General features: G+C 39.3%; 3 protein-coding genes across 6 annotated transcripts; 2 read left to right on the plus strand and 1 right to left on the minus strand.

Annotated features, from left to right (window-relative positions):
- Positions 1-4,720: 4,720 nt before the first annotated feature.
- On the plus strand, positions 4,721-11,297 carry tlcd1 (TLC domain containing 1). 3 transcript variants are annotated; one of them, XM_034549194.1, is made up of 6 exons: positions 4,721-4,857; positions 4,977-5,296; positions 5,702-5,782; positions 6,515-6,597; positions 8,001-8,083; positions 8,767-11,297. In XM_034549194.1, exons 2-6 carry the CDS (start codon positions 5,091-5,093, stop codon positions 9,169-9,171), a joined length of 858 nt encoding a protein of 285 aa, XP_034405085.1. In that variant the 5' UTR covers positions 4,721-4,857; positions 4,977-5,090; the 3' UTR covers positions 9,172-11,297. The 3 variants fall into 3 exon arrangements, with proteins under 3 accessions (XP_034405085.1, XP_034405086.1, XP_034405087.1); XM_034549195.1 differs by having other exon boundaries at positions 4,980-5,296; XM_034549196.1 differs by lacking the exon at positions 5,702-5,782 and having other exon boundaries at positions 4,721-5,296.
- Positions 11,298-12,772: 1,475 nt separating this feature from the next.
- On the plus strand, positions 12,773-17,594 carry rab34a (RAB34, member RAS oncogene family a). Of its 2 annotated transcripts, none has more exons than XM_034548416.1 (11): positions 12,773-12,991; positions 13,807-13,923; positions 14,009-14,100; positions 14,184-14,252; positions 14,913-15,014; positions 15,122-15,186; positions 15,327-15,378; positions 15,463-15,544; positions 16,115-16,205; positions 16,939-17,046; positions 17,131-17,594. In XM_034548416.1, exons 2-11 carry the CDS (start codon positions 13,849-13,851, stop codon positions 17,196-17,198), a joined length of 804 nt encoding a protein of 267 aa, XP_034404307.1. In that variant the 5' UTR covers positions 12,773-12,991; positions 13,807-13,848; the 3' UTR covers positions 17,199-17,594. The 2 variants fall into 2 exon arrangements, with proteins under 2 accessions (XP_034404307.1, XP_034404308.1); XM_034548417.1 differs by having other exon boundaries at positions 14,187-14,252.
- Positions 17,595-17,870: 276 nt separating this feature from the next.
- Positions 17,871-20,620, minus strand: zgc:174895 (uncharacterized protein LOC100126024 homolog). Its single transcript, XM_034549185.1, has 5 exons — positions 20,498-20,620; positions 20,260-20,353; positions 19,852-19,998; positions 18,500-18,595; positions 17,871-18,014 (listed from the first exon to the last, which is right to left on the minus strand). The coding sequence occupies exons 1-5, from the start codon at positions 20,618-20,620 to the stop codon at positions 17,878-17,880; spliced, it is 597 nt and encodes a 198-aa protein (XP_034405076.1). The 3' UTR covers positions 17,871-17,877.
- Between the last annotated feature and the right edge of the window lie 1,057 nt (positions 20,621-21,677).

Below are 21,677 nucleotides of genomic sequence, written 5' to 3' on the forward strand. Positions count from 1 at the left end.
AGCACTATATAAATTAAATGGATTATTATTATTATAAAGTGCTTTTAAGTTCAGGTGTCAGGGTTTTCTGGTCACAATCAACAAGAAGAGTTTCTAACCAGTCCCAGCATGCTTTAACTAACTACATCACACAGTCTGATTTTGGCCACACCATGCGAGTACATTTCAACAGAGCTTCAGGTCTCCTCGGCACTCATGATTACTTTGTAGCACCTGGTATGTCGGGACAAATGCCACAAAAGATATTCCTGAAAACCCAATATAAGTAGTAAAAAATGGTCGAAGATTTGCGATGTCAGTCAACATGTGCAAGAAAGATTTGGTTGAGGCCACTGCTGGAGAACAAGATTTCAATAGTTACCAAAAACAAGGTTTCACTTTCTTTTTCCAAAATGACTGAATGCTCAAGCAAATAGTTCAATAAATACACCAATGTATTAACTTTTTCAGGCAGATGAAGTTAGTCCAATATTGTGAATTTGAGACCACATGTTTTGACTAACTTATTTAAGTGTGCAGAGCAATCCAATGTGTCAGTATTTTAGGCAACAAACTGCTTTTCTTACAGTGCATTGTATGTAATTGTATTAGTACTGATGTGCCAGAAATGTATTCAGCATAGTGTTTAACAATTATCACAAGAAACGAGTGGAGCATGGACTTCAGATACTGTAGTCTGACATCCAGACGCCTGGTGATTATAAAGCGCCTTCCCCTTGTCTGAGATAAGCAGGAAGAGTGCTACATGAGCACTGCTTCCCCTCTGCCATGGGGATAATAAATGCTTTGTGCTGGGACAAAGCCTGCACTGTTTTGTACTGAAGTAATCCCCTATTATCTTCAATCTGAAATTATGATATATCACCACAAACAGTCATCTTCATGTAATTTAACCTTTTCTCTAAAATGTGCAGTTTTCTAAATGACGTTAAGTTAGGTGGAGGTAAGATAAGCGAGTAGGTGGTTTACCAAACAATAGTTTGCTCTTTCTCAGGGATATAATATCTCAACAAAGGAGCGCCATGGAGCATTGCAGAATGTGTGCCACTCCTTAGAACAGCTCAGTGACATTTTTGGCCTTGTGCTGCTGTGTTCTGTCAAATGTGTCTAAAATACAACAGTAACCAGGAATGCATTGTGTATGATAGTGAAACTGCTGCTAAACCTCAGGTATGAACTATTCATCTTTGAATAGATTTCTCAAGACTTGCAGGAAGTTGTGTGTTAGGATGTTTCCTCACACCGATGCTTTCACCTCGCTCCCTTTCCTCATGAACTCATAGGCCTTTTTTGCAGGCATGACATTTCACAGAAGGAAAAGCACAGGTGTAATAAAATTAAAGAATTGTTAGTGATATTAGTAACTACTGTGCTTTTCCTACTGAGACAAGTCTCGCGCTCTCTATAAATATAAAGAAAATCATTATAATTTCAGTTTTTTGTTCACTAGATGTTCCTTGTTCTGCATTGTTAGTTTTGTAAAGAACCTTGTATTTGTTGATTTTGATAAGTGTGATATACATAAACTTAAGTATTGTAATTATGATTACTATAAAGCTAGCAGATAGTGCTACAGATATGAACACCAATACAAAATAGTTTATAGTTTATACTATATACACAGTAGATAGATGTATTTATTAATGTCAATTAGTTGCAAAAAGAAATGCAAGTCGTACTGCTTGAGAACGAAACAGAATCTCCCTCTGAACAAGACAGACCTACCTTTGTTTGGCTATTTATAATGCAAGTGCTGGAAATCAATTAACCCGTAGATTTTCTCTCTTGCAGACTTGCAGGCTCCACAGTATAACCGTTTCTCAACAGCACTCAGGAGACAGAAGAATCCCCCCAAGATCCATATTGTACTGAGCCAGGCACAAAGATCCTGGTCTCAAACACATCAAACTATAGGGAGACCGTTCTGTTAGAAATCCTGAGCTGTTTCTTTGGAAACTTGATTCTGTGAAGTTTCTAATAAAACTATGAGAGCAAAAGACTGATTCTCTAAAAATACAACACGCTGAGGTAGCCAGGAAACACAAGAAAGGGTATTAAGTTACAATTCTCTCTCTAACTGTAATGTGTCTTGTTATAGAGAAGCCTTTACTCAACGGATACGCAGATTCATTATATGGTTCATGTCTCAATTGGAGCACTAGACCTATTGATCAGTCTTTCTCTTTTATTTATCTTTCTCAGTCAAACATATACACACATGTATAGCTGTGTAACTTGACTATTTTTGAATGATTTTATGAAAGGAATTGCAGCCTTATTATTAACAGGTAATTTTCTAGTACATCTCAACATCACCAAGGTCATCATCAGCGAGGTGGGTCTTCCTGGAGGTTATTGTGAAAGGGTGCCCCCAAGTGGTTGGCTGGAGAACTGGGAGCTACTGATCGGAAAAGAAAGTATCATTTTAAGGGAAGTGCCTGTTCTTCACGTGAGCTTTTGCTTCTATCTAGTGGTGTTTTATATGTTGCAGCCTCTGCTTTGTATGGTGTGTTTCTGGATATAGGGGGCAAACTCATGTCCCATCACATGGTAGCTTCTCTTTAAGTATTATCTGGAACTATTCGCCTTAATTTGACAGTATGTTGAGAAGAGAGTTGAGGATAGAGGCGGATTGGTGACATGCAACCAGAAGTGGAAGAAGTACTCAGATATTTTCCTTAAACTACAGTGTAGAAATACTCTGTTACAAGTAAAGGTCAATCAAATTATGGTGTCTAATATAAAAGTACTCATTATGCTGAATGGCCCGTTTAAGAATAATGTATATGATGTTACAAATAGGGATGCATTAAGCATCACTAATGTGGCAGCTGGTAAAGGTGGACTATGTTTTGTATATGTATTATATTCTGACTATAATGATCAATAATTGTAAGTAACAACTCCTCAAGACCAAACAATTAAAAGAAAGAGGTTGGCCGATCGTGGCTTCTCTCAAAACGTAGGTTCAGGAAAATCCCCACCCAATACTGAAGTGACTGGTCAAATCACAAATAGTCCAGTAGTTCCAGATAAAAAACTGTATTGCTGAGTTTGTCTTGACAGGGTGTACAGAAACCTTTGTAGTTTGTAAGTAGGTGTGTGCATTGTTTAGTTCAATGGAACAGTCAAACACAGGCAGTAACACTTGTTTTTAGCTTAATTGTCCCAACTACTGGAACTATTTTGTGGCCTTCGTGGCACTGAAGAGATGGAACATATCATTCTAGGGGGAGAGGCCAAGCATACCACTCAATTTCTACAAGTACCGTCTGCAGGACCTCTTTAGTGATGGACTGTGTCCCAATGATGACTTGGAGTGCCTGCTTGAGTGACTTTATTTCCCTCTCCTAACAGCCTAAATGGGGAGCACTTGGCGGGTCAAAGGTGAACTTGATCTGTTGGGAAACGAGCTGGGCTTGTAGGTCTGACTGCAGTGAAGAAAGGTCTCATGTAATTACCTTGAAATGTGTGCCTTGGTCTGAGAGTAGCTGGAAGGGCTTGCCACGATGGGCCATACAGCTTCTCAAAGTCATCAGGAAAGAGTCTGTGTCAATACTGGAGAGGAGATCTATATGCACAGCACTGGTGGTCATACACTTCAAGATGATCCCCCATCTCTTCTCAGTTCTCCTGCCAATCTTTATGGAAGCCATGTTTTTGGAAACGTAGCTGGGTCAGGGGGAGATCTGCCATTCAAGGCAATATGTGGTCTTCCATGCCACTTCCTGCATTCTGTGCAATTATGATGATGCTGTAGAACAGCCTCCCTTCCCCTACAAATCCATTATTTTCTCCTCAGCTCGGCAAACATCTTTCACTTCCCAGATGGTGAAGCTGGTAATCATATTGCTGGATGTTCCAAACATACCAAAGATGTGTCCATTGTCTCAATCGGTATATGTTCACAGTACTATTTTATTTGTGTATACAATTGTTGAGAATAAATTCCCTTTACATTTTAAACCTTTATGTTTAAAACCTGAAAATTGCATTGTGTAAGCATATATATTCAATTCAGTTTGCATCGGAGGAAAAAAGGGAAGAAACCTTATTGTGTGTTTGCCGTGAACAGGTACAGTGTATTTGGTTTGTGTGATTATTTACTGTCTACACTGACCTCTCTGACAGTGCAGTTTAGACCCGCATGATTTACTTTCTAGTATTTTTGGTACGGTAGTCTCTGTCTCCAGGTTACTCTGGGCGTTGTGCAGGTACATATATATATTAGATCTGAATACTCCATTCCCCACTAGCGGTGTAAAGAGATTCTCATAATCCAAATACCACAAACATACGCTTATAATATATTAGTTAATTTATAGCAACAAAAGAAACCCTGCGTTGGAGAAACATATTGGAACTGCTGTTGTTGTTTATAGGTTACATAATTAGATGCATGAGGAGGGAGGGAGAAGCGGTCTTTACGCACAGTGCCAAATACATGCGGATAAGGCCATAAAGGTTATTATGCAGCTATTTATTACATTTATATTGTGTGTGTTTTTTGTACACATTCCCAACTAAAATCTCGCGTCGGCAGCCCTGCTCTGTGATTACTTGTGTAACGTGATCGCAGTCTCAGTTCCTCGCTTTTGTGGTTAAAGGGCGCAGCCACGCCGCCCACCCCGCTCCACCACGCCCACCCCGCTCCACGCCGCCCACCCCGCTCTACCACGCCCACCCCGCTCCACCACGTCCACTCTTCGCTGCACACGGGCGTACTCGGAAGGCGCTGCGTGAAGACAAACGTCGTTGCGTCGGATTGAGCTCTTACGAGAATCTCCACGGCGGACTCGGGGCGCGTAAAACGTGAGAAGAAAAAAGGCTGCAGCATTAATCGGACACAGCCCCGCGGTGAGAAGACTTCGTTAAAACTTTATTAATTAACAACAGAAGATCATCGCTCGCAGCTGCAGCAGCGTCTCCTCTGTCCTGGGGAACACTCCCATCTCATACCGCGCAAATCTGTCCAGAAGACGTTTACAGGAGCACAATCCAACAGAGGGGAAAAGACGAAGGGAGGAAGCAACAGAGAGTAAGAACACGCGCCCAGAGAGAGAGGGAGAGCCGGGGGCGAGGAGGACAGGATGGACGTCCTGGTTCCTGTGCTGAAGAGTCACCCAGGCAAGTCAGTGCTGGTGTTCGCTCTGATTTTCAAGTTGATCCACCGGTTGCTGCAAAGGTTGCCCGTGCCTAAAGTAGTAAAGCAGGATGACTTCAAATCCTGGAAGTGGAAGAACCTCTCTGTCTCGATAGTGCACTCCCTGCTGACTGGATCATGGGCCCTGACCTGGTAAGTTTCCATCCAAACATCTGTCTCTTCACACATCTATCCATCCACACACACTGAGACGCCATTGTCTATTCACAGTCGTGTGTGTGTGTGTGTGTGTGTGTGTGTGTGTGTGTGTGTGTGTGTGTGTGTGTGTGTGTGTGTGTGTGTGTGTGTGTGTGTGTGTGTGTGTGTGTGTGTGTGTGTGTGTGTGTGTGTGTGTGTGTGTGTGTGTGTGTGTGTGTGTGTGTGTGTGTGTGTGTGTGTGTGTGTGTGTGTGTGTGTGTGTGTGTGTGTGTGTGTGTGTGTGTGTGTGTGTGTGTGTGTGTGTGTGTGTGTGTGTGTGTGTGTGTGTGTGTGTGTGTGTGTGTGTGTGTGTGTGTGTGTGTGTGTGTGTGTGTGTGTGTGTGTGTGTGTGTGGTCTAGCAGTGACAGTCTGTGGCAGCCAGGAGAAGAATGGCATGTTCAGACAGGGAGAGGGACGGGGGAGAGACATACCACTGTACAGTATGAGCCACGTACAACTGCTATTTACTTGTACATTTGTGTCCGACTTCACCAACTCTCCTCTCTCTCACACACACACACACAAACAGCCAACCGGGTTTCTTAAGAGACAGCCTACTGATATATCAACTGGAAAAACCTGATGGCTCAACGATTCTTGTGAAGGCATCGTGAGAAACTATTTGGGGAGTAGACTGTTTGGGACAAAGCTCAGGTTTCTTAAGCAGTTTGCACTCACTTATGCCATTTATTGATACCTGTGTGTAATATATTAATATGCAGTGATTGAGAGACAATAATTTAAAAGTAGGTGTTTGATTACTTAAAGTAATGTCAAAGAAACCTGTGAAACACTATGCTGCTTTTATATCATTTATATAGGGAATGTATTAAAGCACTAATTATGTCATGGCGTGTTTATACAAGGAGGGGACCTTTGCTTATTGAGGTGTGTGCCCATTTGCAAAGAACACTGCAAAATCAGAGAATTTGACAAATGCTTCTTGTAGAGGTATAAAGACACCAATAGAAGCTAGATAATATTAGTTGTACAATTTAAAGAATAAAACAATAATAGCACGTTTTTCTTTAACTGACTATTTTAACTACTTTACCCTTTTTTTTAAAGTCCGTATATTAAATTCTCTGCTTCGTTAGGCTTTTCTTTCCAGGAGTTGGCCTCTGTATGTCTGAGTGAGGTGAACACTTTCTATAACTTTTATCCCTCTCCAGTGTGCTGGTTTGGCCTGAGATGTTGCGCAACCTTCACTCTTACCACACCCCTCTGTCCTACCTGCTCGTCTGCGTCTCAACAGGTCAGTGAATGCATCGCGGTAAAATAATAACACTTCAGGGTAACAAGTAAAACAACTGCAGTTGGGATTTGCAATCTAAATGAAAATGCAGGATCAAATATTCAATCTGAAATGAAATTTCCCTGGTTGTAGTATTTAACGTAGAGCTGCAACAAAGCATTGCTTTCAATCTTGATTTGATCTGCTGATTATTTTCTTGACTAGTCTATAAATTGTTTTGACGATAAAAAATTGTGAAGAGTGTTTATATTATAACTTTCCACAGCCCACGGTAGTGTTTCACATGATGGTTGTTTGTTCAACAGTCCAATATTCCAAGAAATATTAAGTATGGCAAAGAAAACATGTGAGAAACTGAAACTACTTTTTGGGGGCATTTTTGCTTTAAAAACTACAATTTCTAATTGACAAATCGTTGCAGATCTAGTTTAATTCACAAAAAGGAAATGTGGGAGAGGTGCTGATAACAGTGCCACTTTGCAGTTGCTGCTTCTCAGCAACAAGATTTGCCCCTCTAACCAGATTCTAACTCACTGTGGACACCAAAGATAATCCACACAGCACTCGGGGTCGGTTCGAGCTGCACTGTATGCTGTTATATCTTCTGTGTTACCATGAAGACACAAATCTGTGGAGATCTGCGCTAACAACCGCAAACACCGATTAGCTCCACCGAGGCCATCCCCACTAGATACTGGAGGTCATATTTAATATAGAGGCTGGTTGTGCGTCAGTCGAGGCACAAAAGGACTCTTACTAGTATATTAGTCACTTGAATACCTCCAGCTAAATGAGACCTACACGGTTTGATAACCATGGTTTTGTTGCGAATGGCTTTGTTGGCATCTTCTAATAATAATGACGAAGACAGACATTAAACTCTGCTTTCAGATTAGCTCAACTAACTTCTTGGTGAAGTGACATGAGGGAAATCTTACATTGTAATGATATAATATATTCATAAAGGTATGACTGCAGGTTTAACGTGGAATATGTTTTTGCAAGCCAAACAGGCAGGGGACAATCTGAGACAATCTGAGAAAAGCACAAAACACGTATACACCCAAAGATGCCGAGTCTACATGGACATTAATTACATTTCACTCAGAGGCGAGAGAAAACCAAAGGAAAGAAGGCAAACGCATGCTACTGTATGTCAGGTGCAAATGTGTCAAACTAAACATGCGATGCTGTAAGACGTACTTCAGTCAATTAAATGGTAAACAATTGTAATGTCATCTACATGCATCTGTTGTGTCAAGCAGACCCAATGATCAATGGTAAACATTTTCAGGAAAGGCTTAACTCCAAAATCAAACAAACGGTAAAATATAGATTTTATTCTGGACCTCTTCCATCTCTCTCTTGTCCACTCATCTCAGTGATATTATGTCTTCCTTCAGGATACTTTGTGCACGATGCGAGTGATATTATCCTGACAGGACATGGAAGACAATCATGGGAATTCTTACTCCATCATGTGCTGGTAAGACCACACTTTTTCTTTTGCTTACTCCATCAAGGTTTCTTTTCTGGTTCAGATAAGATATCGCACGCACCGTGTAATGCGTGTAACTTAAGACAATAAAGTGAAGTGCTCAAAATTATATAATGTTGCAAATTTGGTCATTTAAAAAAAAAAAATGCTGTTATTAATTTTTACTGAATATTCATTGCTATTTCAATAAATGTATCTAATTTATTTAGTTAAATTAATAATTAAAAAATCCAACTAGCAGACGTGTCATTGTTATCTTATTTGCATCATGTAGACTGTCTTTTTGTTCAGTCTTTATTTTCGAACCGTGTAACTAAATGAGAAGATCATGTATAATTTGTCGTTTATCAACTTTTTTCCATTTAAGCTATAGGGTGCAAATGCTTGTCGGCATCACTTGTGTTGACTGGTGATGCGTTTTTATATGAATGTTTCCCAAAATTCTGCCTGATATGTTTGGTAAACTTTGGCTTCATCACTAGACTTCAAGTCTGTATTTTATTTATTTGTTGACAGTGAGGTTCTGGAGGTTAAATGGACAGCATTGCTTACAAAACAAGCTAACGATAACATAAAGGCGAATGGAAAGACGAACAATTAGCGCATCAAACATGTGAGATTAGCTGTTTGCTGTTAAAGCCCCTCACCACCTCTGTGCGTCTCCTCCTCAGGTGATCTCATGTTTCCTGTACGCCCTCTTCACTAAGATGTATGTAGCCGGCGCTGTCGTCGCTCTCTTTGTGGAGGTCAACAGTGTCACCCTGCACATGAGGCTGATGCTGAAGCTCGCGTGCGCTCAGTCCTCCTCCGTGTACCACGTCAACAAACTCATCAACATCACCACCTACTTGACGTTTCGTCTGGGCACCCAGTCCTACCTCACCTGGTATATCGTCACCAACTACACCTGGCTGGACCATGCTTTATACTTCCTCATCGCCATGGTGATGATGAATGTCATGATCCTGATTTATTTCTACCGCCTACTATGCGCCGACTTCTTCCCCTGGAGTAAAAGATCCGGGAGGCCGAATGGGCCGAATAACAACCACTCTAAAAAGTTTCCCTGTGATTGAGTGGGGAAGGTTGACAGACCTATGCTGTGTTTGTATTGAGGAGTTCACACTGTCTTTTTCAAACTGACCCCATTTCTAGTGACGACAGGTCCCCTTGTTGTGTCTCGCTGCCAAAGAGAAAATATTTTGTTTAGAAATGTAAAATGTTAAAATCAATCCTCCTGTAAAACTAGTTTTAACTTCTGTGATTGTACAAGTCAAATCCTACAAACGGTTAATTGAGCTTTTGGGGTGTCATGAGGGATAGCCAGGCTAGCTATTTCCAGTCTTTATGCTACGCTAACTGGCTGCTGGCTGTAGCCTTATATATAGCTACAGACATGAGAGTTGTATGTTTTCATTTAACTCTCAGCAACAAAGTAAATTAATTGCCTATATTTTCTAAATGTCAAACTATTACTTAAACATTCAATGTCAGCATTAGCGCAACCTGAAGAAATAGTTTGACATTTTAACAAATGCGCTTATTTACTGATGTGACTGATACCTCTCTAATATATATGTACACTAAATATGATGCTACAGCCAGCAGATGCGTAGCTTAGCATAAAGATGGGAAATGTGGAAATGGCTAGCCTCATAACATGCAAAGGTATAGACAAACAAAATATGATGTTAATCTGTGAGCTTCAGAGGTGAGATGGATCATTATTTTGTCTTTGCAAAGAAGTATGCGGTTGCCTTTTTGCCTACAGCTAAGCTAGCCGACTACCTGTCAGTCAGGATTTTCTGACTTGGCAGCAACAGACTCCCTCTCCCTATTTCCATGATACCACCTGTGGCTGAAGAGATACTGGGCTGGGACTGAACTGGGATGGGACTAACAGGTAACAAACAGGAATGCAGGGAATCGTCTGGCGCTCTAATGGCTCTCATATGAAACCTGTTTTAAGTTAAGAGACGTTGCCCTGAAGCTGGATCGCCCTGCCATCTAACAGTCAGATAATTGAGCTCATCAGGAGGTGGGCATCATTAGAAACCCTTCACTATGAGCGGGCAGCAGAACCATCCATACTGATATTGATTTTTCACCAGTAGTTAGACCAGATGTGGAGAGACAGAAGAGATCCCCACAGTGTGTGACTTATTGCCTTTTACAGAATAGAAACCTTTTTAAAGATATTCTATTCATAACGCATTTTGTACATGATATCCTTAAATATGCTATGCAATCCTTTTTTGTATATATTTCATGTGGTAATACAAGTAAACGCCTACAGTGGACTTTAAAGCAATACATCATCGACAAAATGACAGATTGTAAATTGATTACTCGCCCAGTGTTCCCTTGAATTCTTGAAGAAAATTTAGTTTTTCTCATCTGCCTCCTCTGCGAAAGAAGAAACTCTCACACAATGTGTGCAATATAGACCAAGTGTCATGAATCCAGTCGTATGCTCACTCCCAGACACCTGCATCTTCACTATAACTTTACTATTTAAACACTTCTGCAGTCTAGTAAGGTTTCAGCAAAGATGCAAGTGTTTGGGAAGTACTGAGCGTTGGACTGGATAAATGAGACTTGGATTACAATGCACAAGTTGTGTGAGAGATTGTCAATGGAGACTTTGAGATTGCCTTGCTGTTGTTAAAGGTGGCCCCCATTTACTTCAATTCATCAAGACTTCCGTTTTTGGTTCTTCGTTCACCTAGGAGCCTTGCAAGAAAAATAAATGTCCTCATGAAATCATGTTAACACAGAGTGCATAATTGATATACAAAATGGTCAGTTTGTGGGTGAAGTGCTCCTTTAAATGCTTATTACTTCATCATGCCATGAATCACAAGTGTTGACGGCATCATTTAGAAACCTAATGAGCAGTGCATTTAATTTTCAAATTCAGCCAACCGCCAAAAAATTGACTTGTTTGGATACCTGTCCATACCTGTGCAACAGTGCCTTTACCTCAGTGCCTTTTTAAAAAATAATAAAGCACTGATACTTTATGAATAAGAAGGAACATATAGTGTAGACTGACATCTGTAACTCTTTGTGCAAGGTGGACCAAGTGGAGAGAATTGACACCAGTAGTCATTTCTGTGAACAAATGTATCTTGTATTGAAGAGCCTCTGTATTTTGGATGGTTTAGTGATACCATGGATTACATAAAAGTATTTAAAATCACAAGAGTATTGATGTTTATTTGTGTGGTTTATATTGGTTTGATATTATTTCACTCTGGATAACACATTTGGTCACTTCCATTCACACCTGAGAGATAACTCGTGAAGCTACAGTCAAACACTGAATCATTAGATGCGTTACCAGTACAATAATGTCCAGTTACTCCATTACAAGTGAACTTCCTGCATTTAAAATCCTACTTCAGTAAAAGTACAAAAGTATGATTTGCAAAATGTATCAAAAGTACTCCCTGTGAAGACTGTGACTGATGTATTATAATATATTACTTTATTAGAGTTATAATAATGCATCAATACATCAGTTTACTGTTGTAGGTGGTTGAGGTGAACGGTCATAAAATGCAAATATAGCGCAGATATAGTTGTATAGACAGAGGTGGAGCTACTTTTTGCTACTTTATATACATTTTGATAATTTAGTCCAGTGGTTCTCAACCTATAGTTGGTCGGCACCGCTAAAGGGTCACATGGGAAATCGGAGGGGCCGTGAGATAATTAATGAGAGAAAAAAAGAAGAAAGATATATTAATTCTTTGGGAATCTGTGTATTAAAATTTCTGGATAATTTGACCTCTTTGGGCATTAATCAGTTATTTAAATGAAAGCATCTGAGAAGTCAAGAGGGGAACCAACTCCAAAACTAAACATTTTGAGTAGAGAGAAGAGTATAGCCCAACAGGTTGTGACGATACTAAACATGTTGACAACAATGAGACTAAAAAGATCAACTTTGAAGGACACCCACTTCTGGACCAACCCAGGATAATGAACGGCCAGAGTAAATTGGATTACATGTTAAGAATATAAAATATCACATATTAAATCATAATACTAGCATCATTATCAGAAATCTATAATTATGATTGAAATGTAAGTGTTTTCATTGAACAATGCATTGTACATCCAGCCTTGTGTTCTCTCTCATTGTCTTTATACAAAATGAAACTCAAAAGTGCTTTGCTGTCACAAAGACGTTATCCATGGCAGCCTACTAAAATATGATTTGTATTTGTATTTAGTATTCGAATTGAATCACTAGATCAGACAGACAGATGTACTGTGTTCATAACGAGGCCTAGGTCAGTGACGAGGCATAGAGCGCCCTCTACTGTCGACATAAGTGACTTACGGAAAGCAACCCCCCCCCCCCACCCCCCTCCCCCATCTCCCTTCATTACAAACAAGCAAACTCATGCTGACAAGTGGCAATATTACATGTGTAGAAATAGTAACACTATGATGTAAAAATGGTGGCAATAGAAAGTATGAATTGTCATAACTAATGAATAAGCGGAGTGAAAACAAAAGGAAACAATAAAAGGTATTTTAGATAGATTGGTAGATTGATAGATTGATAGATTGATAGATTGATAGATTGATTTTTTTTCCTTTCCTAATTTCCGAGTATACCTCATTTCCTCCAGCAGGGGGCCAAGCAAAGAAAATCTGGGAGGAAAGAAAAAAGGAATCCAGGGATCTGAGTCAGCAGCAACGGCGGCTTCAGTCTGCTTCTCCTCCTCCTCGACTTCCGTGGATCGATTTCAGCTCTGATCACCATACAATCCACACGTTCACGTTGATCAATGACCATGCATGAGTCTACATCACAATAGGAAGCAGCCTGTGTGAAGCAAAAGCCGAAGCACAGAGGAGAGAAGAGTCGGTCTCGATGAGGTAACGTGTCCTTCTTCTTCTTCTTTTGCAGCTCAAACACGCTGTTTAAAACAAACTTATATCTTTCGTAACGTGTAACTTTACCGAGCTAATTAAATACATAACGTCATGTTTGGATGTAGTTTCAGTTTTCTTGTTCTTGAGCAGAAGCTTTGATGAACAACAGGATTAAAACCGACCTGTGCACACAGTAAGTGGCTCCACAGTTGTCTAGCACTGCATGTGCTCTGTTGCTCTATGTTCTGGTTGCCTGGGGTAGTTACACTCTTCAAATTCTCAGATAGAAAATATTTAGTTTCTTATCCAAGAAGACTCCAGTTAGTATTGACATTTGAGATGCTGAACCAGTGAGTTTGACTGAAACAATCAATGAATTATTTAAGTAGTTTCAGGTCAATTTTCAAATTGATTTCAGTAAACATTTAAATATAATGTCGTAATTCATCTAATGGTTACTCTTCTCCGTGTAACATAGACACACTGCTATGTTATGCTGCACAGGATGCTCAGTGTTTATCTGTCTATAAAGTGTGAGACAATGAGGATGATCACGATTCCCAGAGCCCAGGGTGATGAGTTCAAATGTCTTTTTTTTTTTAGTAAACCATTAGTCAATTAATCAATCAGTTCACCTCCAGAGAAGCAGAACATCCTCCAATTTGAAAGAACATTGGTTTGTTTTGGTTTCATTACAAGCTTCATGTAACATCGTCTCAGTTGCACCGGGTCTAATGTTTGGGCCTAACAATCATTCGCTGCAGTTGAAATAGAATGATGAAACAGACTTGTTAAAATGTCTTTCTCTCTCTGTCCAGCTCACCACGTGTCCCTATACTAAACATTTACCACAAAGCTTCATGTCCGTCCGAGTCTCAGCCATGAGTGTTCTTCCTCCTGTCCGAAAGGACCGTATCGTTGCTCAGCTCCCTCAGGTGAAGTCATGTTCTATCAGTATTGCCTATAGCTGTCCACAATTCCTCTAAATCAGCCTCACAATTTCCCCTCCCTCTCTTGTAGTATTTCAGGAAGGAGGCAGCCTTCCACACGGAGGAGGACTTCAACAGTAAAGTGAGGACGGCCTGTCAGGAGCAGCGTACTGGCACTGTGGGGTGAGTGCGGCAACCAGCAGCCTGATGATGCTTTTGCGGCACTTATTTACATTTACGTTGCGGCTTCTTTTAATTCTTCTCAGCAGATTTAAAATCTCAAAGGTCATTGTTGTGGGTGACCTGGCTGTGGGGAAAACCTGTCTGATTAATAGGTAAGCTCCAACACCGTCACTGTTACAGTTCTGGGAATAAATAACTCCTTCAAGGAAGCACCATCTACTAAGTTTGTTATTCTATCAAAAGTGTCGAAAAAAATGTGCATCAAAATACATACTGTAATAGACAGTGGTAGAAAGTAAACACATATATTTACTCAAGTACTGCACTTGAGTACAATTTAGAGTATTTCAATTGCTACTTTATTTAGACTACATTTTTAGAGAGACCAATTGTACTCTACGACATTTATCTGGCAGCTGGAGGTACTAGTTACTTTACAGATTATTATGTTTAACACAACATATGACCAATTCATAAAATATGATACTGTGTCAAATTCTAGGTTCAGTAATAATATTTAAATAATATGATACATGTAATAATATAACCCTGGAAGGCCCAACAAGTACTTTACATTTAGGCATCGAGTGGTGAGGCTGTAGATTGCATCCAACTGAATACCCCCACCCCCACCCCTTCGGAGAACGTACAAACAAGGAAAGGCTCGTGCTAAAGCCAGAGTTTGGTTTGTCCGCTCTGAGCTACTGTAGAAACATGGGAGTGCAACATGGCGGACTCCATGCAGAGGACCCACTTTTAATGTAAATATAAACAGCTTATTCTAAGCTAACAGGCGTTTTACTTTTTTCTAGATTTTGCAAAGATGCTTTTGATAAAAACTACAAGGCAACGATCGGTGTTGACTTTGAGATGGAGCGCTTTGAAGTGCTGGGCATTCCCTTCAGCCTTCAGCTGTAAGTGTAATTTATTTCATTGCTACTCAGAAATTAAAACAATACAAAATAAGTAAACTGAGTCTGTCTGATTTGACATTGCTTGACTGTCTGTCCCTATTTTACAGCTGGGACACTGCAGGCCAAGAGAGGTTCAAGTGCATCGCCTCCACGTACTACAGAGGAGCCCAAGGTGAGCGATTGCTGTGCTTTAGTGTGGCAACCTTTATAATAAATGTATTAAAGACTCCTCTTTCCATGAACACAATGTCCAGTAATGCTACTGGAATGTGTTAAAACGGTTAACTCATTTAATATTTTCTCTTCTTCCAGTTGTGATTATCGCGTTTGATGTAAACGACGTGGCCTCTTTGGGCCATGTGAGGTGAGCTTATTGATGATGAGCAGATTGATGGGCAGTTTTTCAGCCCGGCTGGGAGGACTTGATCTTGTCTTGTTCTGTCTGCAGACAGTGGCTTGAAGACGCCCTGAAAGAGAACGACCCCACCGCGGTTCAGCTGTTCCTTGTTGGCACAAAGAAAGACCTGAGCGTACGTCTGGTTACTGTTTGAAGAGGACGTGCCTGTGAACGTTTCTTTGTGTTTTACTGGAGTTAAAACGGAAATTGTGTTGGACTTAGGGCGTTTGTGCCCCGGCTCAAAGCCCAGTAATGTATTTTTTCTTGTTTTTCACTTCACGGGACTCCAAAGCTTTTTCTGATAGAGGCCAAAACGATGGACATGCATACATTTCTAAGACATTACTAAACTGTTTTTACGCAGCGGTCTTCTATTTCAAGAAGTTTTTTATTATTCTTAAACTATTTGAAATGTGTCTCTTATTTCACTCTCCTGGGATTTTTAGAGGCGATTTGGTATGTCGATGTTGTCTGTTGTTTGGACAATGCTGTGGCTTTTGTAACAAATTAGATTACTGGATTATGTAATATACCTCTTTCTTAATTCAAGAGTACTTCTCTTGTCCCTAAGTGATTTCTTTGCAGTAGAATATACTGGACAGAGAACTGAATGCATTTGGATTTTAACCAACCGCTACCGTCGTCAAATTGTCAGATTAATCGATAATGAAAATAACGTGGTCTTCTCTGGTTTCTCCGACAGTCTCCTGCACAGTATTCTCAGATCGAACAAGATGCCATCAAAATAGCACAAGAGATCAGCGCAGAGTATTGGGCCGTGTCGTCGCTCACTGGTGAGTGTTCGGATTGAATATAGTAATATGAATCAGTCAGAAAAGAGGGAAGGGTATATTTTATCTTTTTGTAGAGGGGAGTGTAGTCGGATTTATATTGGGGGGAAGCACTAACTAACACGTCTTTAATTTTTTGATGCCACAGATTTATGTTTTGAATTAATTTACTCTCAAAAGATTGAATAGTTGTCCTCTGCATATGGCAAACGAACAGCTCTGATCAATGCTGAATATACCATGGCATGTTTTTGACGTAACTAATCGTGTCAAAAAGGCTTTTTTTCTTTGTGTTCATCTTTCTAGTTAGTAGGGATTAAATATTCCTTTTTCATTTATTTTACGAGCCAAACGATTCTATGAAGAATTATTTTCAGAAACAAAGTTGAAATGATTAAAACTAGTAGGCCTAATGTATAACTGAAGGATCGTTTTATTATCCGAGAAACTTGAGTTTCTATTTTTGGCAACATTTAGGATATGGTAAGAGAAAAAAGTTTAAATGCGAACACAGTACATGTATTTAGTAGCTCGTAATTTAACCCCAATTCCTAATCTGTGGTTTTGGCTGCACTAATTAACATTTAAATCTTTAAATCAGGGATGAGTTTATAAATGTCTACATAGAGGTGAAGATCGGAAACAGATAATAATCCTGGAGAAGTCAAACCGTAAGTTTCAAACCTAATAATTTGCATACAGTTTCTAACTGATCAATATTTCCTCCATGCTGTAGGGGAAAACGTCAATGAGTTTTTCTTTCGAGTTGCATCAGTGGCCTTTGAGACCAACGTTCTTGCTGAGTTGGAGAAAAGTGGATCGAGGCAAATTGGGGGCGTCGTCAGTGAGTATCCAAACTAACTCTGATGTCATGCGAACCTTCACATTTCTCTCATAATTTTAACATCCTGCTGTTCATTGGTTTCAGGAATTAATAGCACTTCAAACAATGTGCATGCTTCATCAAAGAAGAAGCAGCCAAACTGCTGCCAGTAAGGATGGCAGCAGAGGTTTAAAGTCAAAGGTACAGACTGAAAATGAGGGAAAAGACTGGAGGTATTTCTGTGGTCAAGGCAGGACGAGGGACGATGTTTGACTTCAGTTTTTCCTGGCAGAGAAAGAATTTTCCCCTGTGGGATGTGGATGCTTGTGGTATTGCTCAGTTTAACTTGTCTGGAGTTATTGAGCGACGAAGCAATTCCACACAAAATGACTGTTCTGTTACTGCAAAGATGCCAAAGAGTGACTGGATGTTTTTGTGTGTGGGTGCTTAAATATTTAGTCTCGCTGCTGTATTTTGTTTAACAATTAAGATTTCTCTTCAACTTCAAACATCATCGTTGCTATTGTTGTTGTAGATGCAGATTACTTTTCATCTAAAGTATATTCTTCATAGGTACTTTTTGCTTTTTGTTTACAAAATGACTTTGTTTAGATCATTTTTTATTTCAAAAACAGATTTTTGTAACTGATTATTTTAAGCATTTATTTTCTTTCAAATGTCTCATAGTATGTTTTACATGTAATAAAAAATATATTTAAAAATTATTTTTTTTTAAGAACAGTTATTCAGTTTAGAAATCACAGTATATCTTGTCTTATTGAAAGGAAACAGTGTATTTCAATATTCCCCCTTTCTTCTTCACTGAAGTTGTCAGGAATAATCTTTTATTCTTCAGAAGCTTTTGAAGGAATCGAGATACTTCCGGTCAATTTGGCTCTGGAGCTCTTCGGGGATGCAGTGAGAGAATTTGTAATTTTCTTTAATCCACTTTCCTCCTTCAGTGTTCTCGATGGCCACGGCTGCTACACCTGCAGGAAAGTGTGTTACTTTTTTAATAAAAAAATGTTGAGGATATTGGATTTATTTTACACTATAACCAGTGGTGGAAAAAGTATTTGGATATTTTACTTAGGAGTAGAAATAATCAAGTTAAAACCCTGCATTCAAAATTATACTCAAGTGAACGTACAAACGTATACGAGCATGAAAAATATACTTGAAGTACCGACAGTAAAAGCATTCATTATGCTGAATGGCTCATGTCAGAATCATATATATATATATATATATATATATATATATATATATATATATATATATATATATATATACTGGATCATAATTATTGATGCATTAATGTGTTCATTACTTTGATATTGCAACTAATTTTTATAACTTTATATAAAAAATAATATATTTCATTTGTAAATACAGCCACATTGTAGTGCAGTACTTGGGTAATATTTCTTGGTTACATTCCCCCAGTGATTATAAGGTAACCATCTTGACTGACCTACAACAGTGGCTCCGAGCCTCTCCACCAGCTGGATCACAGCCTTCATTGTGCCTCCAGTCTCGATCCATTGGTCCACCAACAGCAGCCTCATACCTGCAAGGAACACAAAATCACAAAAAAAGTATTTAAAAAAAAATTATGATTTTTTTTTAAATACTTTTTTTGTGATTTTGTGTTCCTTGCAGGTATGAGGCTGCTGTTGGTGGACCAATGATTATTGATTATAAACAGAATTTAGATGAGGCTAAAAAAAGTATATATATTAATAGTTTATACAATAATACTGTTTCCAATGCAAAATACGAAGCAAATATCACATTGTTATACTGGTGTCGCACTTGAAATGTAAATATGCACAAAAATAGTAAATAATCAAAAATAATCCATTCTAACATTAACATTGATCTATCTTCTTATGGTATATTTCTCTACCAAAGGACTAGCCTGAACAGTAAAACAAAATGGAATACATTATAATAATGAAATAAATAGCTATATACATCTCTAATAACAGGCTTCCAAATTGTAGCAAACAGTACATGGCAGCAAAAAATGCAGTACCATATAAAAAGTATTACATTTAATCTTTGACTGATAAAAAATAAAAGAGATTGATCCTCATGATATCTGATGTGATGTCAATGGCAATATTACAAATGTTGACGTTTCTTTAACACTAGAGGGTGCTGTGTCACAGGGAATAAATGAACATAGTGTTAAATAGACATGGGTTAAAATAATCTGCGGCGTGCATTGTTCAAGTCTAGGTTGAGTTTACATAGTTAGTTAATTGATTGAATAGTCAATTGACACAATAAGTAACTATTTCCCCCAATCAATTAAACATGTTTCAAGGAACAAGGCCAACTTTGTATTTGGTGGTTGCAGCTTTGATACTGAAGAACTGAATATCTTTGGGTTTTAGATTGTTGGATAAAAACATTGGGCTGTAGAATATTATTATGGATTTTCTAATCAATTCATTAATTATGAAAACTCATCCAGGGCATCCTTAAATCAAAATGTTACATATAGCTTGGCATTGAAGCTTTCTGATTCTCACTACGTCTAAACAGCTCTCACAGTTTTGGTGGCAGATGATGATCAAAGTAATCACTGAACCCACATTTTGCATAGAAATTATCAAATTACAAGACTGAATATTTACAAAAAAACACAAATAACATGTCTAAACGGACTGATCAGTCAGAAAGTGTGGTCTTTTTAAAAATGTCAGATATAGCTGTAATAACTCTTAGGTGTCCAAAAATTGCCAGTTGGGAAACATTCATCTCATCAAGAGAAATAACTGAAATGGTTAAAGGGTAAAAAAAACAAGTATGATTAACCTGGTTTTAGCACATCCAATCTTACTTCCATAGTCTTTTCTCTGCCTGTGTAGTCTGTGTAGTTTTGATTTTGGGTTGCAACACACAAGTGTCCTGCTTTTCGAATGGCCAGAAAACCTTTTTCGAGGGTGGCAGCAACAGATGCACCTGAAAAACATTTTCAGAAATATTCATCTCCAATCATGTCTGTGAATAACCTGCAGTGCAAACTATATAATGTCATGTGCAATGAGTAGTCAAAGTATCTAAATTTAGTAACTTGAGTCAGGGATTAGGTTTCCTGACCTATGTACTAGCAGAGTAACTGGATCTTAAAATAAAATGAGTATGGGACACCAAGTGACTCTCTAGCTCTCAAAGCTGTGATTCCTTTCCTTCTTATCGTGAATTGGTGAAATGTTTTCATACCAAGAATGAATCCCATTGCATCTATCCCGGCAACCAGGTCAATACTGTCGCTGTGGAAAGGGCTGAGAAGGTCTTTGACACAGTCTGCAAAAGCCTGAATGGGGTGCAAAGACAGTACATACACAAAATGCAAAATGTGCACACACACAGCTTGTATTTTTCTGTTATAAATGAGTGTCATGCATTGTTCACTGAGAAGAAAAACAGTATTGAGTAACTTCCCCCACCACCCACATACCTGGGAGTTGCAGTAGAGTCTGGATGGATCCAGCCAGGCAAACGATGGACCTTTTGTGTTGGGTGCCATCAGAGAAAGGTACCATCCTTTATGTCTGTCTGCAGGAGCGGCCAACACATCCATTTGAGAAACAACACCTCACGTCTGTGCTGTTAGAGGGAGAAACCGGGGTGAATGAAGTGGACTGTGAATGAGAGAGCGACCCATCTCAGGTTCCAGTGGGAGGAATGGTGGGTGGGAGGGGGCTGTGAACAAATTAGTTATTTATTCGCTGTGCAGTTATAATGACTTGAAGACTAGTCTCAGACTTGTATCTTTGTGTATCCTGATTATGTGCCTGCCTTGACAGTAATATCTGTGTTGAGGCAACCTGTTAACATTGATTATTAGACTTCCCCTATTAAACCTAGCGCTGCCGCTGGCCAACATGTAGCATTAGCATGGTGGAATTAGCAAGATAGCTAGCTTGCTAGTTTCACCATGTTGAAATGCTACACTGGTTCCAGAAAATGAGCCATTCAAAGGTTTTACTCATCTGGCGAAAGCTATGGCTTTCCTACGATGTGTGTGGATGAACATTGAGTTGTTTCATTTGGCTGATTTACTCTCTGCGCTCAGTAAAGTTAGTAACGTTCACTGCTTGTTTTAGTCGTCACTGCAAACCCTCACCTCTTTACCCGCCTTACTTGTAAGTCAGTTTAGTTCATATGAAAGTAAGGGAGCTACAATGGTCGTAATGGCAACAATACACATAAAAATGGCCGCCACTTTCAGTCTGTTCCATATATATGGTTTCCTAAACCAACTCTTATCCCTGACCCTAGCCACCGAGGTGGGCACTATTATTTTAACAGCAGGTAAACACATTTTGTTGGGGGAAGAGACTTTGACGTAACACCTGATACCTTTTTTGATCCCATCTCTGTCAAGGTTCCAAGCGAGCTGAGCCAATACCAGAAGGTGCAGATAAAATACTGCAGACCACTGACTGCTCAGAGACTTCTCATTGGAAGCTCAAACTCTGGCTCCTCCAGCGTAAGTGTCCTTTGGCCTCTTAATTAAGAACCTCAGCTGCTCTGCCTTTTTTGTCTTATCATTACAATAGCAACTTAAGTAAGTAATTACAACATTTGTATAAATTGCTTGCTCTATGGGTGCAGGATACTCGAGAAACCAGAGA

This window comes from Cyclopterus lumpus, chromosome 13 (assembly GCF_009769545.1).
Source record: "Cyclopterus lumpus isolate fCycLum1 chromosome 13, fCycLum1.pri, whole genome shotgun sequence".
NCBI lineage: Eukaryota > Metazoa > Chordata > Actinopteri > Perciformes > Cyclopteridae > Cyclopterus > Cyclopterus lumpus.